The sequence below is a fragment of the Tachypleus tridentatus genome, chromosome 13 (assembly GCF_004210375.1).
Source record: "Tachypleus tridentatus isolate NWPU-2018 chromosome 13, ASM421037v1, whole genome shotgun sequence".
Lineage (NCBI taxonomy): Eukaryota > Metazoa > Arthropoda > Merostomata > Xiphosura > Limulidae > Tachypleus > Tachypleus tridentatus.
This window is the reverse complement of record NC_134837.1, coordinates 122,099,715-122,125,464: the sequence shown is the minus strand read 5'-3', so window position 1 is coordinate 122,125,464 and position 25,750 is coordinate 122,099,715. Positions and strand designations below refer to the sequence as shown.

At 33.5% G+C, this 25,750-nt stretch overlaps 1 protein-coding gene across 2 annotated transcripts in view; it reads left to right on the top strand.

Annotated features, from left to right (window-relative positions):
* Window positions 1-25,750, top strand: part of LOC143238581 (receptor-type tyrosine-protein phosphatase kappa-like) — a 49,667-nt gene that overhangs the window by 10,639 nt on the left and 13,278 nt on the right. Inside the window, exons 3-9 of one of the 2 annotated variants that reach the window (XM_076478938.1) lie at window positions 1,587-1,663; window positions 10,830-10,866; window positions 13,354-13,451; window positions 17,906-18,031; window positions 21,744-21,895; window positions 24,132-24,267; window positions 25,433-25,582. In XM_076478938.1, coding sequence (XP_076335053.1) covers window positions 1,587-1,663; window positions 10,830-10,866; window positions 13,354-13,451; window positions 17,906-18,031; window positions 21,744-21,895; window positions 24,132-24,267; window positions 25,433-25,582 — 776 coding nt within the window. The remainder of the gene's footprint in view (window positions 1-1,586; window positions 1,664-10,829; window positions 10,867-13,353; window positions 13,452-17,905; window positions 18,032-21,743; window positions 21,896-24,131; window positions 24,268-25,432; window positions 25,583-25,750) is intronic. The other variant, XM_076478941.1, reaches the window with a different exon arrangement.

The window sequence follows — 25,750 nt, the reverse complement described above, 5'->3', positions numbered from 1 at the left end:
CAAATTATAAATTTAAAAGGTGCAAAAACAAAAACTAAATTTATGCGTGACTATAAAATACAACATTTTTTTGTTTTAGAGATGGCATTCGCGTAGCACTTTTGAGCAATACCGCAGACAGAATTTTAAGTTTGAATTCGCTCAAACTGAAGCATGTGCCATAGAAACTTGAGAGTCGATTTCAGAACATATTCCAGCATTTACTTACATAAAGACTGAGGTGAAAAATAATTTAAATAATATAACTCTGTTATATACATTATTCGAACATTGGTGTTACCAGGGGGTGGAGAAGGTTTAATTTGTTTTGGATTTCGTGCAAAGCCACTTCCATGCAACTGTATACATTTGTCGTCCCTAATTTAGAAGTGATAAACTGGAGAGAAGGCAGTTAGACAACAACACCCTCTGCTAGCTCTTGGAATATTCTTTTACCAACGAATAGTGGAATTGTATCTCAATACGACTGATATGGATATTAAAATTTTTATCAAAATAAAGTAAAGAACAACGTTTCGACCTTCTTAGGTCATCTTCTTTGGTAACTTGAAGATGACCTAAGAAGGTCGGAACGTTATTCTCTACTTTATTCTAATAAAAATTTCAATACCCATGCCAGCCGTTTTGAAATACATCTTTACTTCAAGTGGGTTTCTCGTCATCACGAATAGTGGGATTGACTGTACATTATACGCCCCCACGATCGAAAGGGCAAGCGTTTTCGGTGATGAGGATTCGAACTCGCGAAATGTGAGTCAAGCGCTTTAACCACAAAACCTATCCCAGTGTATTACTGACGTCTTAGCTACAGAATATGTTTTGTTGTTATAAGCAATGTTCTCTTAAACTGGTTTAAAACTGGGGGAAGAGGTGTTTCGATATAACGAAGTGAAATTTAGAGCCAGCCTGAAGCAAATATTGGCGTAAGAAAAGACCTTGGGGATACAGCGGTAAGTCTGAAGGTTTATAACACTAAAATACACGTTTCGATACTCATGACTGGCACAGCACAGATTTTTTTTTTTTTTTTTTGAATTTCGCGCAAAGCTATACGAGGGCTATCTGCGCTAGCCGTCCCTAATTTAGCAGTGAAAGACTAGAGAGAAGGTAGCTAGTAATTACCACCCACCACCAACTCTTGGGCTACTCTTTTACCAACAAATAGTGGGACATTATAACGCCCCCAAGGCTGAGAGAGGGAGCATGTTTGGTGTGACGGGTGCTTTATCCACCTGGCCATGCCAGGCCTCACAGCACATAAAACCTTATATGTAGCTTTATGCTTAACAAACAAATCAAATGTCAGTTAGTGAGTGTAGTAAAGTTTAGGAACAGAGTGAGTAATGGCGTCGAAGATCTTTATCTTAATATTTTTTCTTTCATGTTAGCATGCATTCTTCCTTTGTCAAATATTGCCTTAATATTACTAAAGTTTAATGGAATACATCACAGTGATTATAATACAGATTACCATAAGTATTTGAATAGCAACTATTTCTACAGAAAATTAAACTTATTTATATTTTAGGTTATAAATTACAGAAAGTAAGAACAGAAATGTTTATAAATTCGTTATATTATTGCAGACGATTACAACAGAGTCGTTTTAGAACCTATTCCTGGAGTCCCGGATTCAGACTACATCAACGCTTCCTACATTGATGTAAGTTTAAACGAAATGAATATTCTTTATTTAAGTAACTTGGTATTTAATGTAAATCATAATTTTGGATATGTCAAAATAAATAAAGCGGTAGATATAAAAACTATCAGCCATTTTACTTATACACTTGTAAACTAGGGTTAATACTATATTTGAATACTGTGTTCTTTACGTTCAGACGAAAATATTCTAATAACGTATAAACTTTCGTGACTGTTCCCAATCCCTTTGTACTCTTCATTTTTCTTATTTATTTATTTTTTATTTTAAGGTTCATATTAGGACTTATAGGAATATTAAAGAAAAACAAAACGGAAAGTCTTGTATATATTCAAGATAGCTAGCTTTAGCTAAGATGATAAAAGCCAGATACGAAAATGTACGGGATGTAACAAAACATTCGCAATTATCATTTGTACAAATCAAACTGAGACTGACAATAAAAATAACATAATTTTCTCTTTCACAATGGGGCTGGGCGTGGCTTAAAAGTTTGCGTGCCACACTGTGGATCTTAGGAATCGCTGTTCTCGTTCTTGCAGCAAAAACGAGTCCTACACTTTGAGACTATGTCCACGTTATAAGAGTGACCCTTAAATTTTACTACTCGATTTTACTACCGAGAATTGATGGTGGGTGCTGTAATTAGCAACCTATCACGGACAGTTAATGCAGATGACCTTTGTGTGCAGCTTCGCGAAAACTTCTGGATCAAGCGGTCAAGCAAATAAAAATCGCTTTCATGATTGGATGGACAAACTTGAAGTTGTGACGTAATCATCACAAGCTACTTGACATATGTAGTTATTTCCATCGCAGTAACTAGAATGAATGATCCACCGAGGTTAACTTTAGGTTTCAAGCTACCACTTCCATATGATGTATGGCTTATGCAAGGAACAAAAGACGATGCCTATATATATATATGTCAATGTGTGAGACTAAATAAAGGAAGCTATGGAACAAAATATCATACCTAGTCACTTAGTCACTTTTACAGTACACTCTGGTTTATCCACGGAACAAAAGACGATGCCTAGTCAATTCATCACTTTCTCAATGCACTTTGTTTTATCCACGGAACAAAAGACGATACCTAGTCAATTCATCACTTTCTCAATGCACTTTGTTTTATCCACGGAACAAAAGACGATACCTAGTCAATTCATCACTTTTCAATGCACTCTGTTTTATCCACGGAATAAAAGACGATGCCTAGTCAATTCATTACTTTTTCAATATACTCTGTTTTATCCACGGAACAAAAGACAATGCCTGGTCAATTCATCACTTTCTCAATGCACTTTGTTTTATCCACGGAACAAAAGACGATACCTAGTCAATTCATCACTTTCTCAATGCACTTTGTTTTATCCACGGAACAAAAGACGATACCTAGTCAATTCATCACTTTTTCAATGCACTCTGTTTTATCCACGGAATAAAAGACGATGCCTAGTCAATTCATTACTTTTTCAATATACTCTGTTTTATCCACGGAACAAAAGACAATGCCTGGTCAATTCATCACTTTCTCAATGCACTTTGTTTTATCCACGGAACAAAAGACGATACCTAGTCAATTCATCACTTTCTCAATGCACTTTGTTTTATCCACGGAACAAAAGACGATACCTAGTCAATTCATCACTTTTTCAATGCACTCTGTTTTATCCACGGAATAAAAGACGATGCCTAGTCAATTCATCACTTTTTCAATACACTCTGTTTTATCCACGGAATAAAAGACGATGCCTAGTCAATTCATCACTTTTTCAATGCACTTTGTTTTATCCACGGAACAAAAGACGATACCTAGTCAATTCATCACTTTTTCAATGCACTCTGTTTTATCCACGGAATAAAAGACGATGCCTAGTCAATTCATTACTTTTTCAATATACTCTGTTTTATCCACGGAACAAAAGACAATGCCTGGTCAATTCATTACTTTTTCAATACACTCTGTTTTATCCACGGAATAAAAGACGATGCCTAGTCAATTCATCACTTTTTCAATACACTCTGTTTTATCCACGGAACAAAAGACGATACCTAGTCAATTCATCACTTTTTCAATACACTCTGTTTTATCCACGGAACAAAAGACGATACCTAGTCAATTCATCACTTTTTCAATGCACTCTGTTTTATCCACGGAACAAAAGACGATGCCTAGTCAATTCATCACTTTTTCAATACACTCTGTTTTATCCACGGAATAAAAGACGATGCCTCGTCAATTCATCACTTTTTCAATGCACTTTGTTTTATCCACGGAACAAAAGACGATACCTAGTCAATTCATCACTTTTTCAATGCACTCTGTTTTATCCACGGAATAAAAGACGATGCCTAGTCAATTCATTACTTTTTCAATATACTCTGTTTTATCCACGGAACAAAAGACAATGCCTGGTCAATTCATTACTTTTTCAATACACTCTGTTTTATCCACGGAATAAAAGACGATGCCTAGTCAATTCATCACTTTTTCAATACACTCTGTTTTATCCACGGAACAAAAGACGATACCTAGTCAATTCATCACTTTTTCAATACACTCTGTTTTATCCACGGAACAAAAGACGATGCCTAGTCAATTCATTACTTTTTCAATACACTCTGTTTTATCCACGGAACAAAAGACGATACCTAGTCAATTCATCACTTTTTCAAACTCTGTTTTATCCACGGAACAAAAGACGATACCTAGTCAATTCATCACTTTTTCAATACACTCTGTTTTATCCACGGAACAAAAGACGATGCCTAGTCAATTCATTACTTTTTCAATACACTCTGTTTTATCCACGGAATAAAAGACGATGCCTAGTCAATTCATCACTTTTTCAATACACTCTGTTTTATCCACGGAACAAAAGACGATACCTAGTCAATTCATCACTTTTTCAATACACTCTGTTTTATCCACGGAACAAAAGACGATGCCTAGTCAATTCATTACTTTTTCAATATACTCTGTTTTATTCACGGAACAAAAGACAATGCCTAGTCAATTCATTACTTTTTCAATACACTCTGTTTTATCCACGGAATAAAAGACGATGCCTAGTCAATTCATCACTTTCTCAATACACTCTGGTGTATCCAGGGAACAAAAGATGATGCCTAGTCAATTCATCACATTCTCAATACACTCTGGTTTATCCAGTTTTGTTTAGAATAACTTTAAAATTGTGCTGAAGTCGTGTACAAACGGGTTTTATTTGTATCTTCTGAGATGTGTTTTTATTTAGGTATATGGTTTGGAGAAGTTCTTTTTTTTTTTAGTAAGAATCTGTGTTTCACAAACTTTAGGTACTCGTGTACCATTTTTGAGACTTCAACTTTATCTATGTACCGCAGTGGAAATAGTCAGGGCTGTCTGAGGGAGAGGATAGTCACATAGGTCAAACATCCAATTTGAAAAATAAAACTGTTTTAGCTGAAGACGGCTTCTACCTTGTATAAATCTTTATTTGTGTCCACTAGTTCTATAATTCTCACTGTTAAGAATGAAGAATATTGATACATCAACATTATCAATTTCTTTTACAATTGTAAACACTTCAATCAAATCTTCTCTAACAATTATTTTTTGCAAGAGAAAACAGTTTTAAGGATCTTAATATCTCCTCATATGACAAACCCTACATCCAAGGTACCATTTTAGTAACCCTCCTATGAACCCTTTCCAAGAATTTGTCTGTCTTAAGATAACGATCCCAAGACTGAACACAATATTCTAAATGTGGTATAACCAGTGATCTGTACAATAAAATTATAACCTTTTTAGGACTTGTATTAAACATTTCTGTAGATTCAACCTAAAATCCTATTTGCTCAACCACTAGCAACAGTTTTTGGATGGCTTAAGAGACTGAACAACCATTATATCAAGATCTCTTTCTTTCATGATACTCTTAAGATTATTCCCATCAAAATTACACTTACAATTCAGATTATGATAACCCATACGTAAGATCTTGCATTTATTATAATTAAATCCCATCTGCTGTTTATATGTCCTACTTACTAAATGATCTAAATCCTTTTATAAATTAGCAGCATCCTCTTCACAGCCATCAACACCAAGACCTTGATATCATCAGCAAATTTAAGTAATTTGCTCATCATTTCTTCATCTTTGTCACTGATGTAAATAAAAAAGAGCAAAGGCCCTAAGATTTAGTACTTGTCCACTATTCAAGGACTTACAAGATATTGTGGCAAGTGGTTCACGTATCCAGTTCTGGACCTCCTTTAAAACCCTTAGAGAAATATTAATTGGTCCAGAAGCCTCATCATTCTTTAAACTTCAAAATTTTATTTTAACAAGCTCAGAATTTTTGTAATTGTCTTGTTCAATTTTGTTTTCATCTATCAGCTGCTCAAGATAAGGAAAACTGTTTAAGACTTCATTAGTAAAAACTGAATAAAAACTAGAACTGAAAAATCTAGCAATTTTATAATCATCAAATATTCTTTTATTGTCCCTCAAAGGTCCTATCTACATCCTAACCTTTTGTTTGCCCTAATGTACTTTAAACATCCTTACTGTTAACTTTTATGATTTTAGACAAATGTTTTTTCACACAACCTTTTCAATGTCCTAATTTCCTGTTTGACCAACGTTCTTGATCTTCTATAAAACCAGTCACTCTAGATTTCTCAAATTTGTGATGCTTTTCTGTAATTCCATCTCTTATATATTTTATAAGCCAACCTGGTTTTTTTCCTTGCAGCTGTCCTTTTCTTTCTGTAAGGTGTATGTTTGTTTTTAATATTAAATAAAAATTATACATTTTCCACATTTGATCAGTGTCTCTAAACATCTCAGATGCACAATTCGCAAGAGATAATTCTTGTTGCATCTCTTTAAAATTTGCTTTTTTAAAATTTGGAATCCAAATATCATTATTCCCGATTTCCATATGCAGCAATGATCACTTGTATCTAAGTGTTCCCCAATTCCCACCCTCTCTATCATTTCTATATTCGAAGTTAACAATAGATCTAAAATAACATTATTTCTAGTAGGTTACTTGACTAACTGGTGAAGAAATCTACCTCGAACAGTTTCCGGGAACCTTTTTCCTCAAGGTTTTACTCTAGCATTTCCCAATCATTACGTCTGAAATTAAAATTACCCATAATTATTACTTCATTAACAGCTGAAATCGTAATTTCACTGTAAAGTTTCTCACTAATTTCAGCTTTTTCACTTTATGTCCACTAACAGAAACCCAAATGGATACAATCTCACTGCTGTTATACTTAATATTATGAACTTCAACAACATGTAACTCACACCTTACATATAGTGCCACTCCTCTCATTTCTTTACTACTATGTTTCCATTAAATCCTATAACCGTGTATTTCAAATTTCTGTTGTCAAAAATCTTCACATTTAATCAAGATTTAGTTATTTCCATTATATCAAAAATCTTCTAAACTCATCTATTTTATTACTTATACTTCTGGCATTACAATAGCAACAATTAAGCCTATTTTTGTAAGTATTTTTTTACTAATTTACTATCCTAAACTTTCCTTTACATCTCAATTTATTTTATTTTTGCCCTCACCACTTTCTCGTCCTAGTTTGAAACTCCCCTTACGGCTATGTTAATAGCCCTTGCAAGCATGCTAGACTCTTTACTACATAAGTATAAATCATCCATTCCAAATCGTTCCTTCCTCCCACTGAACTAATCCCACAAATCCAACCAACTAACATGTTCATTTTTATACATAAATGTCAGCCTAGCATTTAACCCTACTGACATACTCAAAACTTCATTTCCACAATTAATTCTTAGTAGTATCCCTGACATAATTAATTTATGGTTTTTATCTTTAAATACTTTTATCATTCCTTTGTACTTATTTATTAGCTCTTCCGATTTAGTCTTCCTTATATTGTTAGTCCTACCTGCACAACAAAGGCTACATCTTTGTCAGTCCCCTTCATTATATCTGGCTTTGCCAGTTATTTCTTCCACCTGTGCTCGAGGGTAGCATAATCTCTTTTCTCCCTATTTACCCCACAGACTATTCTATTGACATTCAGTGGCAAGGAATCACCTATAACTATAATATCTTTAAGTTCATAATCCATATTATTTTCTATTCCTTTTGCTTTCTCTCCCTCCAATAGTTTTTCGTCTTTTTCTTTTCTTTTTTTCTTTTCCAACTTCCTGTATGTCACTGTTAATCTTATCTGATTCCTTCCTTATATGTAAAGGCTTAAGCTTCTCTTGAAGTCCTGCTGTCATTTCCCACAGTTTACTCTTCTCTTTATTTATTTCCTCAACTGTAGTTAGGATAACCTCCAATCTATAAACTGAACAATCTCACTACTAGCTTCCTTAAAAGTACATAGTATTCCAGAGTTCTCATATATAACCCATTTATTACATCTATTACACTTAACAAGCTGCGAACGCTTAACCCCTGAACAAGTCTTGACCATTGTATTATTTGTAAAATTAAGTTAAACGCTCGATACTATGATTAAACACCAGTAGCCTTTTGTTAACACTGTTAAGCCTAAGTCTGAGAATTAATTAGTTTTAGACTATATTTATTAAATAAAACAATGTATTTAATTTGTTTTACAATCTCACCGCAAGTTGAATTATAACTAAGCTTAAAGAACCGTCACACTTACTAAGCTTGATCTAACGTCGTACTAGTAAAATCTAAATTAAAAGCTTATGCCTACTCTCTAATTCCCCCCTGACCCAAGTGAAACAGCAGTATGTCTGCAGACTGACACTGTTAGAAATTTGGTTTCAATACCCGTGGTGGACAGAGAACAGATACACTATTGTGTAGCTTTGTGCTTAATTCCCAATAGACAAACAAACTTTTATTCCCCAACCTTACTAAATCTGGTTACTTTTTTATTTATCTCTAGGCCCGGCATGACCAGATAGTTAGGGCGCTCGACTCGCAATCTCAAGGTCGCGGGTTCAAATCTCTGTCACAATAAACACATTCGCCCTTTCAGCCGTGAGTGCGTTATAATGTCACGATCAATCCCACTATTCGTTAGTAAAAGAGTAGCCCAAGAGTTGTCGGTGGGTGGTAATGACTAGCTACTTTCCCTTTAGTCTTACACTGCAAAATTAGGGACGGCTAGCGCAGATAGCCCTAGTGTAGTGCGCGAAATTCAAAAACAAAAAGAAAGCTATTTAAACTCTAATTTCTAAAGTTAAAAATAATGAAACCAAATGGCATCCAAAAATCCACAATATTATTATTACTTAGATTTTAACGTCTTCTCTTTTCAAAGGATTTTTCACAAATCGGGAAGAAAATTACTTAGATCAAATTATTATTTCATTTACCACAATGAATATTTTGTTTGGTATTATGTTTCGGTTATAGAACAATCGAAAAGATTCTCATGGCGCGATTGATTTATAGGAATTTAAAGCCAGTGGTTGTCAAAATTTTGAGCATTAAAAAAATATGACCCAATGTGAATGAAAATAATTCACTTATGTAAACCTAGATAGGACGTTTTATGAAAAGCATTTGTTACGTGATGAAAAATAATGAATATAACTTTTGAATCCAGTGTACAGAAATTACTGTAAAAATTTCAAGACTTGTTTGTTTTGGAATTTCGCACAAAGCTACTCGAGGGTTATCTGTGCTAGCCATCCCTAATTTAGCAGTGTAAGACTAGAGGGAAGGCAGCTAGTCATTACCACCCACCGCCAACTCTTGGGCTACTCTTTTACCGACGAATAGTGGGATTGACCGTCACATTATAACGCCCCCACGGCTGGGAGGGCGAGCATGTTTGGCGCGACTGGGGCGCGAACCCGCGACCCTCAGGTTACGAAGCGCACGCCTTAACGCGCTAGGCCATGCCGGGCCCAATTTCAAGACTATAAAACTGTCGCCGGCCTGTGTATGATAAAACAATGCATTTTAGTCATTGTAAGTAATAAAGTAACACAGCATTCCTATTCACTTCTGGATTAATATTCAGTCTTGATCTATCTAGTAGTCTGTGTGTGTGTTTTTCGTATAGCAAAGTGACAAAGGGCTATCTGCTCAGCCCACCGAGAGGAATCGAACGCCTGATTTTAGCGTTGTATACCCGGAGACATACCGCTGTACTAGCGGGGGGTGTTTAGTAGTTAGCTTACTTTAGTCATAAACTAACGTTAAGATGCAATCCGAGGGTCTGGAGTTCGAATCCCTGTCACACCAAACATGATCGCCCTTTCAGCCGTGGGGGAGTTAGAATGTGACGGTCAATCCCACTATTCGTTAGTAAAAGAGTAACCCATGAGTTAGCGGTGGGTGCAGATGACTAGCTGCCTTCCCTCTGGTCTTACACTGCTAAATTAGGGACGGCTAGCGCAGAGGGCCCTCGTGTAGCTTTGTGCGAAATTCAAAAAACAAACAAACAATATTAAGACCCGACGTGAAGCTATCGAGTTAGGTGTATTTTGTTGTCATTATAACCTTTGATTGCTTCAACTATATGCGATATGCGAAAGACAATAACAACAAAACTGGTTACATACCACAACCCTTGTTGGTCTTATTAGGCTTAAAGAGTATTACCTTTACTTTTACATAAAACAGTTACGTTAATAGAAACATTTGGTAAAAATACATAAATAGTGTTTGCTATAAACAACACGTGGCGAAGGTATTTGGTTTCGTTCAGTTGTTGTTTTTTTGTTTTTTTTTGCTATTTTTAATTATCATATGGTCTGCTTTCGGCAAGCCTAACACACGTATACATTTAGTATCACTTATCCAGCTATCTTCTTTAACGATATAGAAATAACATAACATTTTTCCGAAAATTGTATATCAAAGAAAATACCGAGCTACTTTAACTGAATTGAGTTTAAGCGATATCGGTAAAGTTTTAAAATCACGTAATCGAAATGAACCAATCATCTGTGAGATATCCAAATATTTTCTTTCGGAAGTAAATTTTCAAACACGCAGCAAACACACACATGTGTATATTATATACATATTTACACACATGCAAACGCATTTTACAGATGGATAAACCATAAAATTTTATTGAATATATTAAAAAAGAATTCCATTTCTCTGATGTAAATTGTGTTTTTGTTTATTTTTCTTTTTTGTTATCCGAACTCTTATTTTTTCAGAGTTTACTGAAACCAAATGCGTATATTGTGGCCCAAGGTAAGTTAATTAATAAGAATATGGCTAATAATAGTTGTGTTCTATAGACAATAACACTTAAGAAAATCAGTTTTAATATAAAAAGAACAGTGTAAATAATGGTGATCAACAAGTGGATTGTATCTAAAGCTGTCTTGGAATATTTTGGAATTGGGGAAAAGCCACATCGGTTCTAGATATGGTAGATATAGTGTGTTTAATATATCCTGATACATTGTTCGTAACTTTAATTCTCGGTTTGTTTTGAATTTCGCGCATAGCTACGCAAGAGCTATCTGCGCTAACCGTCCCTAATTTAGCAGTGTAAGGCTAGAGGGAAGGCAGCTAGTCATCACCACCCACTGCCAACTCTTGGGCTTTTTTTACCAACGTATAATGGGATTGATCGTCACATTATAACGCCCCCACGACTGAAAGGGCGAGCATGTTTAGTGTTGCAGGGCTTTAATTCTTATGTTCTTAGAATTGACAAACAACTTATCGGGTCAAAATCCTAGGTCTTCACCCTCTAAAAACTGAATACCAGTAGTAAAAAGAAATAAAAATTTTACTAAGATCGTATATACATGATAGTGAACGTACACAAATTAATTATAATTGATTTTTTACATGAAAACATGATGATTGTGGATGAAATATTAACAAATTATACAGTCTTCCTAATTTGTTCAAGTTTAGAGATGAAAACAATGTTATTGTAATATACAGTTTTTAGGCCTGATGCAGGTTAAATTGGGGAAGCTAATATTAAAGACTGATCAATACTAAGCACAATTATTTCTGTCTAATGACGCAGTAAATGAAAAAAATGTCACTGACGAAATTCCAACAACAATAAAAAAAATAATTCTAGTATCGGAATATCAGATACTAAACTGGAGATATTTATATATTTCCACAGTTTGTTTTTTAACCTTTTAGTTTTTATGCCTTCTCTCAGAACTGTTTTTAGTTCCAAACAATTTTGCAGTTTTGTCAAATTTATTTAGCTCTGAAAAGGCCTAGCGTTCAATAGGTTAAATAAAGTGCTGGCATGGTCTCATCGTCACGCTGCTCTATTCGAATCCCCCTCACTGAACAGGCTCGCCCTTTCAACCTTAGAGGCATTATCATGTAACAGTTAAAACCACTATTCATTGGTACAAATTAGCTCAAAAGTTAGGGATGGGAAGTATTCACTAACTACTATCTCTCAAGCCTATCACTGCTAAATTAGGGTAACTTTGCGCGAAATTCAAACCAATCAATTAAATAACTATCATATTTAAAATGAATTAATATATTTTATTTCTTTACCTTGTGATGTGTAGGCAAAATGCTATATATACATATATAAACCGTATTCATTTTTCAATAAAAAGCTCTTTTACTTCAAAAGTACAATTCTCCGCTTTTTAAAAGCACTTAAGGTTTCTTCGTTTTTCAGTGTCTAACTCTTTAAGTTTATTTAATTACATAATTGATTTTCAAACTGTTTATTAACAATAACAAAAATCAAATGCGTGAAAAAAGCCTCTTTCATTTTTAGAATCTGACGCAGTTGATAAACTTTAAGATTATTACTTGTTCTTTATCAGTGGCGTTCCATAGAGTTAGTTACTTTTAGTCAGTTAAATCATATATTATTTTCCTGGTTAAATTGTTTCACAGAGATATAATTAAATAATCTTATTCTTCTGTACCATATACTTGTAGATCACCTATAATGCTAATGTCGTTTGTTTTTGTTTGTTTGTTTATTGAAAACAAAGTGGGTATAAAAACTCGAGTTTTAGCATCATAAACCCTCCAAAGTATCTCTGAGTCAATGCAGACTAAAACGGTATCTAACTTTAGGTAAACTCTTCAAATTATTAATTATTCCCCGAGATTTACTGTCAAGATCTACACTTTCGTTCTTGGCTTGAAGCATTAGCCGCTTTTAGATGACGTTATGGTTTCCAGTTGCGCTACTATTTTTTTGTTTTTACTAGTACTATCGTCAAAACGATCCAGGAGGTACTTTTTTGCCCATTTCCTTCCCGCTTAGTTGAACTACCAAGAGGAAAAATCACACTTTTTTTTTTTTCTATTTAGTAGTTTGGCTGTTCATCAAATAAAAAGAATTTCGAGTTTTATTTAGTAAACTTTCTTTGTATCCACTGATTCTGATTCGTTTCGTTAGTTTTTTAATACATTAATACCCTAATTAATGAAATCAGAAAGCGTGAACGATATCAGCCTACACACACACGCATTAATCTGTTAAAGTTGGGACAAAATAGATTAGCTTTATTGCTTAGAGCTTTTACTTATATTATAATTACGAATATACGTTTTCGTTACGAAATTATTTTGATTATATTTGGTTCCTTCGCTCAAATAATACTTTTTTTTTGTTATTATAATACATGGATTGGATTAGAATGTTTCCATTTTCTAAATATAAGAATAAAACATTCAATACGCCTAATGATATTTGTGATAAAACTTACGTTTTCATCTTAGGCCCAAACGAACACACTATCGCTGATTTTTGGAGAATGGTGTGGGAGCAGAAATCACACGTAATCGTAATGTTAACCAAAGTCTTTGAATTCATCCGGGTAAGTGTATCCTACTGGAATTATTCACCGTTACCCTATTTAAGATTTAGAAATAACTAGCGTTGCTCTCTGTGGTAACAACACTTGTCAATAGGCGGCTGACATTAAAATAAATTGAAAAGCAAGGCAGGAATTTTTATGATTGTTTTATTTTTAAAATTAGTTTATTGCTATTGTTAATTTTTATTATTAATTTTAGTAAGTTTTTAATTAGTCTATTACTAAATTAAAATTTAAAATAACTATTCTATTATTAATTTTAAGTTTTATCTTAGTTAATCGTTAATTTTAAATTTCTAAAATGTAATTTTAGTTGGCTATTTTACCCTTCATTATACCTCCCAGAGGAGCAGCGGCATGTCTACGGATTCCCACCGCTAGAAACTGGGTTTCGTTACCGGTGGGCAGAGCACAAATAGCCCACTGCGTAGCTTTGCGCTTAATTTAAAAAAAACAACAACAAAAAAACAACATTAACTTATATTAATTGTGATTTGTGCTTTTCTTATAACAGAGCCACATCCGGGCTATCTGCTGATCCCACTTAAAGGAATCGAACCCGTGATTTTAGCAATGCAAATCCGTAAACTTACCACTGGGGGGCACCTATATTAATATAGATATAAAAAAACAAGCAAGATTAAAAGAAAATAACGATTGTGACACTAATTTGAATTCTTTTATGACGATAAATACTTTACTGATGATAATTAATAGTAACAACTGTATTAAATACAACGGCGTATTTTGTTTCCTATACTGCAAAAAAGTACTTGTTTGATGTATATCGCTATAAATCTTATTAAATTGTTTTTGTGTTTTTTTAAATTTCACTGGAAGCATATTTTATTCGGTATGTGGTTTATAGGTATTGTACTGACCCCTAGTGGCAAAGCCGTATGTCTGAGGACTAACAACGCTCGAAATCGGGTTTCGATACCCTTAAAGAGTACAGATAACCCATTGTGTTGCTTTTTGATTAATTACAAACAAACATATCTCCTGTTCATCGTTGTTTATTGTAATACTGTACTCCTTGAAAAATATTTGGCATGAGTGATTTTTAGATAGTGGGGAGAAAATAATCCTTTTTAAGATATAATTAATTTTGTCCGTTTATTTTAGAATATCGCACAAAGGTACACAAGGGGTATCTGCGCATAGGCTTCTCTGATCGTCAACTGATGATCTAGAGGGAAGGCAGATAACTAACAATGCACACTGTTAACTGTTACGCTACTTTAGTCTAATCGCGTAGTAGATATTGACCGTTAGTCTTATAATATAGTTAGCTGTTTTAACAGAAACGATTTAGAATCCAGACATATTAACTAGTAGGCCACGCCTAGCACAACCCCACCGTCAATAAAAAAAATCGTCTTGTAGGGTGTTTTTTAGTATTATTTTCTAAATTATTAACACTTTTTGCTACATGTTTTGTGAAAACAATACATTTTGAGTACGTTGGCTTTGAAGTATGAAATAGGCTAGAAGCTGACCACCAAATTAACAATTAAATTTCACTACGTTTTCCAACGATGACCATGTTCATCGGTATCTAACATACACGGCAGAAGTGGGAAAGTCGTTCTCCCAGTTTGAGCAAACTCTGAAGCGAAAAAACATTTGAACTTTTGTTTATACTTATTTGAACGGTATTTATTCCTTGCGAGTTAATTTTGAAAACGAATTCATTTACTTGTCAGAGTTTCTTAACCATGGTTTAAAATAAATATTCCAAACATTTGTTTTTTGCCTCTCACTTTCTAAAAACGTTCGGCACCCCTGACTACATTTTGCACTTGAATGTAGGTGAAAGGTTAAATATTCCAGACCATTAAACATTTTTAAATATAATTCATATGTGTATCTCATGGAAAATTAAGACCGTGTAGAGGGCGCTGAAGTAGAATACTAAAATACATATTAATTAGTTTTTGTAAACTACTCAATGTAAATAAAACTAAATTAAATTATTAAAATACCGTCATAACAAATTTGGTATATTTGGATATTCAAAGTATTTTCGTTTTAGTATACCTAGAGCGCGTCACCTGGTGTTATATAGACGCAAAAAAGTTCCTCTCTTGTCCTGCCATTTGGATAGCATAACCAATCATTCTTAATCTTAGCCTCAAAGATATTTCAGACTATTGTAAAATGAGAAGACACACTCACGTTTCCAACAACAACCGATTTTATTTTTAGAGTACTCCCAAATAACTACCGGGACCTAACCTAAAAATTGGCCACCTTTCCACCATTTCTTAGTACAGTGGTAGAACGTCAACAGTGCTTTATTTTACATAGTTAAATGTTTTGTATTTAAATAAGACAGAAGCAGAAAAATATTCCAATGTAAGTACACACAACATTTTCATTTTACAATATCTCTTACACACAAATTACACTGAAAAATGTATGTATGCATATTTCCTCAGGTCATTGTTACAGTAACGTAATCACTTTGCTTCTATGAATTTATACGTTAATGTTGCTGCAAAGATCTTATATCAACATGTATATATTTATGCGATACCTAATATATTGTATCTACACACTAACATGTGCATTCCCTCCATTTTTATATAAGATCTCAATTTTCGTATATTGGTGTGCATCAGTAACTTTAAGCAACTGGGGAGAATAACGATCGTAATTTCTTTTAAAAGACAGAAGTAAGAACAGCAATAGAAAAAATATATAGAAACGGGATGGCTAGCTTGTAATACAAAGAAAACTGTTTTATATTTGGCTTTTGATAAGTATAAGGAACTACGTTCTTAATGGTTCCTTACTTAACATATTTAGGGATTGTAAACACACCAGGGTCGTTGTAAGTAGACTTTTTTTTTCAAAATGAGTTACTGGGAGCCCACGTTATAAAACGATGAGCTCCAGATTGTTGTAATTGTTACTGAGAATAAGACTTTTGCAGCGTGACATCTTTGTAAAAGGTTAAGTCAACAGAGAAAATCCTTTTCCATGGGAAGTGGACCAGCTTGTTTGTTCATTTGAATGATGCATTACGTACACAGTGAACTAAACGGATAGGTCAGACCTCCCTCTTCCCAGTGATTCTGATATAGCTGCCCATAATTATGAACTACGGAACAGCGAAAAGTAATCTAGAGGAAAGCACTCACCGCCTGAAGCGGCTGCTCTTAACAGAGTAACAAGATTGAATGTCACCCTTACAATGCAGCGCTTGGTCAAGTTTCGAAACAAGTGTAGTAGTCCCATGATTTTAGTAAAACTAGGTAAGATAAATCAGCTTTTATAGTACAATAGATCTATTTAGATCACAGAGTCCGGATATATGACGTCAGTTTTAGAGTTGTCCAACCAGTACTTTATTCTCAGTGATGTCGAGAAACCCACTTGTTGAGAAATTTATATGCAAAAACGGCTCGTTTGGGTTGAGAAAATATTTTACATAGAAGAGCGAACAACGTTTCGACCTTCTTCGGTCATCGTCAGGTTCACAAAGAAAGAGGTAACTGACCGGAAGCTGACCACATGTTTGAAAGGGGTTGTGTAACTGTGTGTCGAAATGTAGAGGGCGGTATTAGACGTTTGAATATATAATTTTATTTATTTATTATATTAATATAGGTATAAAGACGTTCCTTTATATTGGTTTATTAATGAAACGTTGTTCGCTCTTCTATGTAAAATATTTTCTCAACCCAAACGAGCCGTTTTTGCATATAAAAGTACTTTATTCTGTTTGAAATTGGATGCGGGTTGGTCATATGGTAGAGCTCTGAATTTTCAATATTTGCTCTCTTGGCATTGGGATTTGGTCATATAAGACATGGGAGGGTTAGGTGCATTTGACCTCTTTCTTCCTCCAGCATATGTTATAGGTTCCTGAGTAATGCTGTTATAGTTACTACAAGAGGATCAGAGCTGTTTTGGACTTCCGATCTGGCAAACCCAATTTGAATATGTGCGGCACCACCAAATATTCTCCTCATTCTTGCATGCGTTATAAGAGTGAGTAAATCCCTTAGAGTTGCTGCTGGATAATATGATGCTACTAGTTGACTGTCTTTCCTCTATTTTTTTTTGAATTAAGCACAAAGTAACTTAATGGACTATCTGTGCTCCGTCAACCACGGATATTGAAACCTGCTTTTTAGCGGTGCAATTCCGCAAACCTAGTCTTCCCTCTAATCTGTAGTTCTGAATTAGAGACGGCGGCATAGAGGCTTCCCAGTTTTGTCACAAACGTAAGTACCAATGATTGAAAACTTACATAGAAATCTTAAAAATAGTTATTAAGTTATTTCCTATATTTGTTAGTTTTATTTAGTTTAAGAATATTATGAGTGATGTACTAAGTCAAGTGTGTAGAAAGTTCGTGGAAAATAATTGTTAAAAAAATTCTCAAAAATATTTTGTTTTTTGAAAAAACCTGCAATCAATGAAATTTTGTTTTTTGTCAACAGGTCATGTGTGTCCAATACTGGCCAACGGAGACAGACAAGCCTGATGTTTACGGAGATTTAGAAATTACTTTGTTATCTGAAGAAAGTCTTGCTAATTTTATGATTCGAACTATACGTATTCGTAAGGTATTTTGCATAAAGCATGGCATTTTATTGAGTCAAGTAGGTCAAAGAAAATGTTAATCTAAAATAAATAAATTTTAATGCATTTAACTGTTACGTTCGCCTATTTGCATCCCATCTTGAGAGCAAAATTACACCATTAAAGTTGTTGTTTTGAATTAAACACAAAGCTACACAATGGGCTATCTGTGCTCTGCCCACCACGGGTATCGTAACCCGGTTTTTAGCGTTGTTAGTCCGTAGACATACCGCTGAGCCATTGGGGAGTCTACACTATTAAATAATATATGGAAAATAATCAAGTGTTCGTTCGTCCACGCATTAAAAAAAAACGTCAGGGTTAATATTTATTGTATAAAAGGTTTTATTAATAAATCTTTGAACAAAAATATGTTTTAACCATAAATTTTGATCTTATTGTTAATTCTAGCGCATTGTGAACGAAATCACCAGTGTTTGTCAATTTTCTGAATTTTATATGCGTATCGTAGTCATACAGTAGGTGGAAGGTAATAATATATTTGGACAAAATAACGCTAATTTGACCTAGTAACTTGAACACTATGGTAATTTTATCGATTTTTAACCCAGTCACTGTTTAATTAATATAAGTAACACATCTTTTAAAACACAATTATTTGTCATTGCGAAATATGAGATATTCTGCTATGTGTGAACCACATTTCTCTCGGTCATCGTTGTGACTCGAAGTTTGCCAAAACCTTGCTTTATTATTTGGTTGTTTATTTGAATTATAAAACTGAAGTAGGATAGAAAATAAATGCTTTTTGTTTAAAAAGACGAGGTAGGCTTAGTTAACTACTTTTGCACTCGAACGTATCAAATTTCGTTTAATCACTAAGGCTGTTGTATTAGGCCTTGTTTGTAAACCAAATGTGGTTGGAAGCATGTACCACAATATCTTTGTGTTGTATTAATAAATTGTGGGTTTAAATTACTTATACTGCTAAGATGCCACAAGGTATATAAGTAAACCAATCAATTACTGTTTCTCAGCTCAGTTGTCATAGTGTGATGTAATGGCCTGTATCTCAGCTTCGATAAACCATACTTTCTAATAAAAGCTTCTTTTTTGTCTTTTTCAATTATATAAGCCAATATGGAGATTCGCTTAGAGATCGGAATAAAATATGTTTCCAGAATTAAAATATAAAACAACTTAATTTTTAGAGCTTGCGGAAACTAAGTTTTGTCATTTCATATTACATTTGAATTATAATGTTACAGTACGATAAAAAATAAACATTTTTCATTAAACGGTAAAGAGTTAGGCTTAGTTTTGCACTCTTACTACAACAAGTTTCGTTTTGATGATAAGGTGGATGAGTTAGGCTTTGTATGCATTAAAAAAGTTACAAGACCGTCTGTATCAAAAAATTGTTTTATTTACTACATTTTAGGTGTATGCCCTTCTTCGGATTAGGTATTATAATACAAAATATAAAGAAAATATTACATCATCCAATCAGAAAGAGCGTGTGTTTTTCTTATAGCAAAGCCACATCGAACTATCTGCTGAACCTATCACCAAACAGAAAGAAAAAGTAAATCAGCAAATGTGATCGTTCTTTGTCATAGCATAATGCATTAACCCACCCATTCACCTTTTAAAGCTTGGTTTGATAAATATTTATACACATATCAGAGCTCTGGTTGTTATGTTGTAAAATAAAAATTATGCATCGATTTATTATCATATAGAAAAATGTAAAATTATAAAATACTTATATACAATAAAAGAACAGCTTAGAATATCAACATTTAAAAGAGTACTAGACATAACTAACGTAATTATACCACCAACAGGAATTTAGCACTTTAATACTTTTGAAATAACACTAACAAAAAAAGACAGTTTAAAACTACAAATCTTTCAACGGAACATTAATCAGATTATCTGACAAGTAGGAACCACTTACCAAGGAACAAGAAACAAACTTAGTCAAATGTTATAAATCTGGTGACATTTACCTAGACCTGATTTTACTATGACTAGAAGTTAAGACTTTAATTATACAGCCTACTACTGATTGTGTTGTCATATGTAAGTTATGCATGAAACACTGGGCCGTGTAATCGAGTTAAACAAGAAGTCCTGACAGACACACACGTATAAATGCGTCAAGATACTTAAACTATCATTTAAAAGCACCGCATGTATGCCTATAAAGTTTGTAGTTTGAAACAACTCATATGGTTGTAATGTACAAAGTTAACGCTTTCGCGAATGTATTTATGAAAATAAAGGTTTCAAAAATTATTAAGAAATATTGTAATAATCCGTAAACTTAGACTGAAACACACAAACAAGATCTTGTATTTAACAAACCATGCAGTTATATTCATTCATTCACCACTCGATTCCATCAAGGAACATAGGGCCGCAATCACTTGCGGATTCTTCAACAGGTTTTTAAGTGAGTAGGTTGTTTGCCCACTGCACCGGGTCGTCCCTAATTTAGTAGTGTAAGACTAGAGGGAAGGCAGCTAGTCATCACCACCCACCGCCAACTCTTGGGCTATGCAGTTATATAGTTTACTATATTTCTAAACATGAAACTTAAAAATATAACAATCGAGTGTATATTTATTTAAAATATTTAAAAAATATATAGTTTTTCTAATATACAAACTCAAAATATTAGCAAAAATTTTTTATATATTTACAAGCATTTTAAATCGGTGGTATTAAAATATTACTAATAAATAAAACGCATGGTATTTAATCTATCAAACCTAAAAGATCGAATGTTGTAAAGTAGTATTTGAGCAGTTTTAAAACGAATAATTTTACTACACAGACATCACTTTAATTTCACACAATTTAGTTAAATTGAAAGTCGTTTGGCCCAGCATGGCTAGGTGGTTAAGACAATCGACTCCTAATCTGAGATCGCTGGTTCGAATCCTCGTCACACCAAACATGCTCTCACTCTCAGCCATGGGGCGATATAATGTTACGGTCAATTCCACTATTCGTTAGTAAAAGAGCAGCCCAAGAGTTGGTGGTGGGTGGTGATGACTAGTTGCCTTCCTTCTAGCCTTACACTGCTAAATTAGGGGCGGCTAGTGCAGATAGCCCTCGTGTAGCTTTGCGCGAAATTCAAAACAAACAATAAATAAGTCGTCACGTAAGCTGTGACGAAAATTTGAATATGTTTTCCAGCTGTATATTTTCAGTCTCAGTGATTTTTACTTTTAAACAGAACACCTTCAAATATGTCAATACAGTATCTTTTAAAAGTAGATTTAACAATAGCTGGCAGTCGTTAGTCTATAAATATATTTCAGAACGTTAGTTCTTCTACAGCTACTTAATATAGATTATATTTACTAATGTCGGAAACGTTCATGCCCACTTCGTGGACATATTATATCCTCAAGATTAGGCTTAATACGAAAGAAGAACAATGTTGCCAGACAGCACGAATATTGAAAAAATACGTATGCATAATGATATTATTACTTATATATGCATGCATGCACACATAAATAAATATACATATACATGTTATTATAGCTGTCCAGAGAGCACAATTTTAAAAATATTTCATTCTTATAGATAATGAGATATAGTACTTGTTAATGTTCTGGTTTATTTAACATGTACATGCTTATCCTTTTAACTTAGGCTTAACTTTATACTACGTGTACATTTTTATGTATTCTTTCTTCTCGTTTTAATGACGTTCAGAACGAGGAAGTACGAGAGATTATTCAAATGCATTATACAAGTTGGCCAGCATACACGGTTCCCTTCCCTGCTTCTTTGCTGGAATTCCGACGAATTGTTCTTCTCTACATGGACCGATACCCTAAAATAGGACCCCTTGTCGTTCATTGCAGGTATGCTTAGCACTAACTAATATATACATACTTTTTTTTTTCCACGGAGTAACTCTGTGACGTTAATCCTAAAATTGATTACGTTATATTAAAACGGTTTTGGAGCCTTGTCACGTCGCCACCCTTTATGTCGTCACGTCTGGTAATATTTTATCTCATTTAGTGTACTGAAGGTGATGGTTACACATCGTCATTTCTATGAGCTGACAAGTATATATAGATTAGCATGAATATCATCCGTTTCATACTCTAGTCGCTTCAAGTATGCAATGTGGAAGAACATTGTGTACACGTGAAATGTGTCGCTTTTCTAGGCAGAGATTCTTCTTGATTATTTGGCGCAATGTTGCCTGGGGCTCATGGACGACATTTGCCACTGATCTTTTTTGCTAATTTATCCTCACCTGTTACAAGACGCCAAACTTTGTTTGCCTTTTTTTTTTTTTCAATGGCATTAACTACGAGGATATTCTTTGCTTAGAAATTCTAAATCCTCAGTCTGAACACATTTTTATGATCTCAGTATATGAATATTTTGATCAGAAAGCTCTGTTACATACACTTTCAAAAAAGGATCAGTTTTGCGATGGCATTACACTACATACGAAATGACAAGTTATGTACAGATGTAGTTCTGATACATTCCATCCCACCGCAACCCTTACATCAATTGTGTCTTTCATGTGAATTGCTAATTTGCCTATTTGAAAGCGTTTGAATATAATGTACTAAACATTCCACGTATAATATATATATACTGTAATTAGCAGCCATTAGTAATCGCATCTAGGTAATCGCATAGGCTGTTAACCATAACAAAGATGTGTGCAAGATAGAAAGTCACATAAATTTATGTCGCCCTTCAAACATTTGTTGATGGCTTTTTTTTATACCATGGTTAATGTCATTAAGTCAGAAAGATCTATATATATTGTGTTTGTAAGTATTTTGACCAGTGAAATTTTAACTTGTATACAACAATAAAAATCTGTTTGTTTTTAACGATTGTTCCTTCAAGCATCGCTCCAACCAGGAAACGAGTAAGAATATTTCATTTCTTTGAATTAACACCACTGTAGACATTTCTTAATGAAACATTCTACTATTGTATTTTGATCGTGAAATTTACTTAACGTAAGAAACAAAATTGACTTTTGTGAAATATACAGATAGAAACAAGTAGATTGTTGTTTGTTGTTAAGCACAAAGCTACACAATGGGCTATCTGTGCTCTCCCCACTACGGGTATCGAAATCCGTTTTTTAGCGGTGTGAGTCCGCAGACATTCCGCTGTGAGACTGGAGGGGGGCACCTGGCAATGCCTGGCCTATCACCAACGGGTCATACAGGTCAAAGAATTGGATAATAAAACACTTCGTTTATCATGTTGCTGAAATTCATTATCATATAGTGCACATTATATTTTTAAGTATTGTTTTTCAATAACTTACCATATTCAATAAACTAATGTTTAAAAACAGCATATATTTGTTTTAAGATTTTAATATTACATTGAATTGCAAAAACAAACAAACAGTAATTTAGAGAGAAGATTTATGTTTTTAATTATCTCTTGGTGGGTTTGGTTGGGAGAAGCCTACAATACAATATTTGGTGCCTGTTTCTTATTTGTTTTTTTTTTTTATTCCCTAATCTTATATTCAAATTCTATTCTGTTTGAGACAAAAATTAAAATATATAAATTCAGTTTCCTGGAGAATAGACGCAAATTGTAAAATTAAGCCGAAAAATAGAGAGTATTTATAATTTCTGATTTGGTATAGTCGGAATTATTTAAAATGCATTAAGCAATTTGCGAACGGTTCCTTAAATTTATTAGTACTCGGGTTGTTTTTGCACTGAAGTATATAGATGGATCAAAATTGTAAACATATTTTGTATGATCTGCTAATGATCATGCTAAATAATTTGTTGTTGTAGTTTTTTTATTTCTAGTTTTATATATTGTTATAACAAGTACGGCACAGAAAGGTAAAAAAAATCAAGTTTAAAGTTCTTTTATGTTATTTGTTTGTTATATGATGTTACTTGTTTGTAATTTAGAATTGCTCCCCATCTTTTTTTTTTTTCAATAATGATGTTATTTTGTCATAGCAAGTGGTTGGCTCTATTATCTTATATATCTGGTTTCAGTTCATTTTAACAGTACTAGTTTATTGAGTATCGTAAACAACTCTCCTTAACTATGTTCGTGTTGTGTATTTTTATCCCCTAGTGATGGATGTGGGAGGACAGGAACGTATCTCGTTATTGACTCCAACCTAGAATTAGGTGAAGAAGAAGGAATTTATGACGTGTTTGGATATACAAAACAGATAGCTTGTGCCCGGAAAGGCATGGTAGAGACGCAGGTCAGGCTTTAAAACGTTATAATTGATGAATAACAGCGATAATTTAGATACACGTTGGTATTATCAATGTTTGTTATTGTTTTTGAGCTTCTTATATTATCTGTTTAATTTTCAGTATTTATTATACGCTGATAGAAACGAATAACCATATTTTAAAGTATCCCAATTTTATTATTATTGTGTGTGTGTGTAAACAATCGTGTTTGATTAACACCATCTGATTTTCGCACACCAACAGCACAGTACATAAGCACTGGAGTGACTGATTAGGGACTTTTTTATTGTTAAGTCAAATAAGAATAATTGAAGAAATTATAAAGAACAAAGCTAGTTCAAGTTACTGAAATTATATTGCTTTAAACAAATATAAAATTAGGGGCTATAAACATGCAGCTAGTATGTAAATACCGTATTTTTTAAGTTTTAATATAAAAATGAAAAACGTCTGCTGTCGCTAGACGGCATCACAAACTATGTTAAACTATGTGTAAGAGACTACAAGTATGAGATTTGTAATTAAAAATCACGTAAAGTATACAATACCACTTTCCCATATATCCATTTTGGTAGTGACTTATGGAGGCCAAAAGTTAGATCTGAAATTATATTTTACGTATCTCTGATTTTAAATATGAAACAGATACATTATTAGGAAAGTTAAAGAAATCTGCAATTTACGTGATGTTTATCAGAAATATTAGACCTAAGATTTCAGATGTTTCACTTTCTTTAAGTGTTTACACTGCAATATCTGATAACAAGTAAAAGTACCTAACCATAGTGATGAAAAAGCTCAAGTTAATCTATCAATTTATATTATTTCGTGGACTTTAGAAAGTTTAAATGTTGCACTTTTGAAAAATAACAAAATATATTCCAAAAAAAGAAATAACAACTAGAAGTCGAGCGCTTTTGAAGAGAAGTGCAGCCAATTATTCTAAATCGCTCGAGCTTTAGTTCATTTTTTTAAATTCGTTCCAAGTTGTGTATGCGATCCTGAAAAGAATACTTGAATATTTTTTTCCTAGCAGATTAATTTATTTCACTATTTTCTAACGATTTTTGGCCCTTGTTAAACAACTTGTAAGGGAAAAATCTTTCAATACATATGACACATTTTTATCTTGTTGGTGTATATGATGTACTGAACAACTTTTCTGTATAGGAACAGTACATGTTTATTTACGAGATGTTAGAGGATCACTACATCTGTGGAAAGACTTGGTTTCCTGTGAGTGAATTGGTTCAGCAGTTGAAACACAAATCTCAGAGAAATGTTATCACGAGAAAGAATGAGTACCAGAGAGAATATGAGGTTGTTTTTGTTGTTTTTTCTATTAGTGCAATTTTCTATTAATGAGTTTGAACTTCTCCCTAATATAATAGTTGTGAACCCACAATTTTTAGTATATTTCTGGAAACTGGGTCAATAGTATCACTATTCATTTAAATAAAAAAATGTAACTAGTTAACATTGATTATC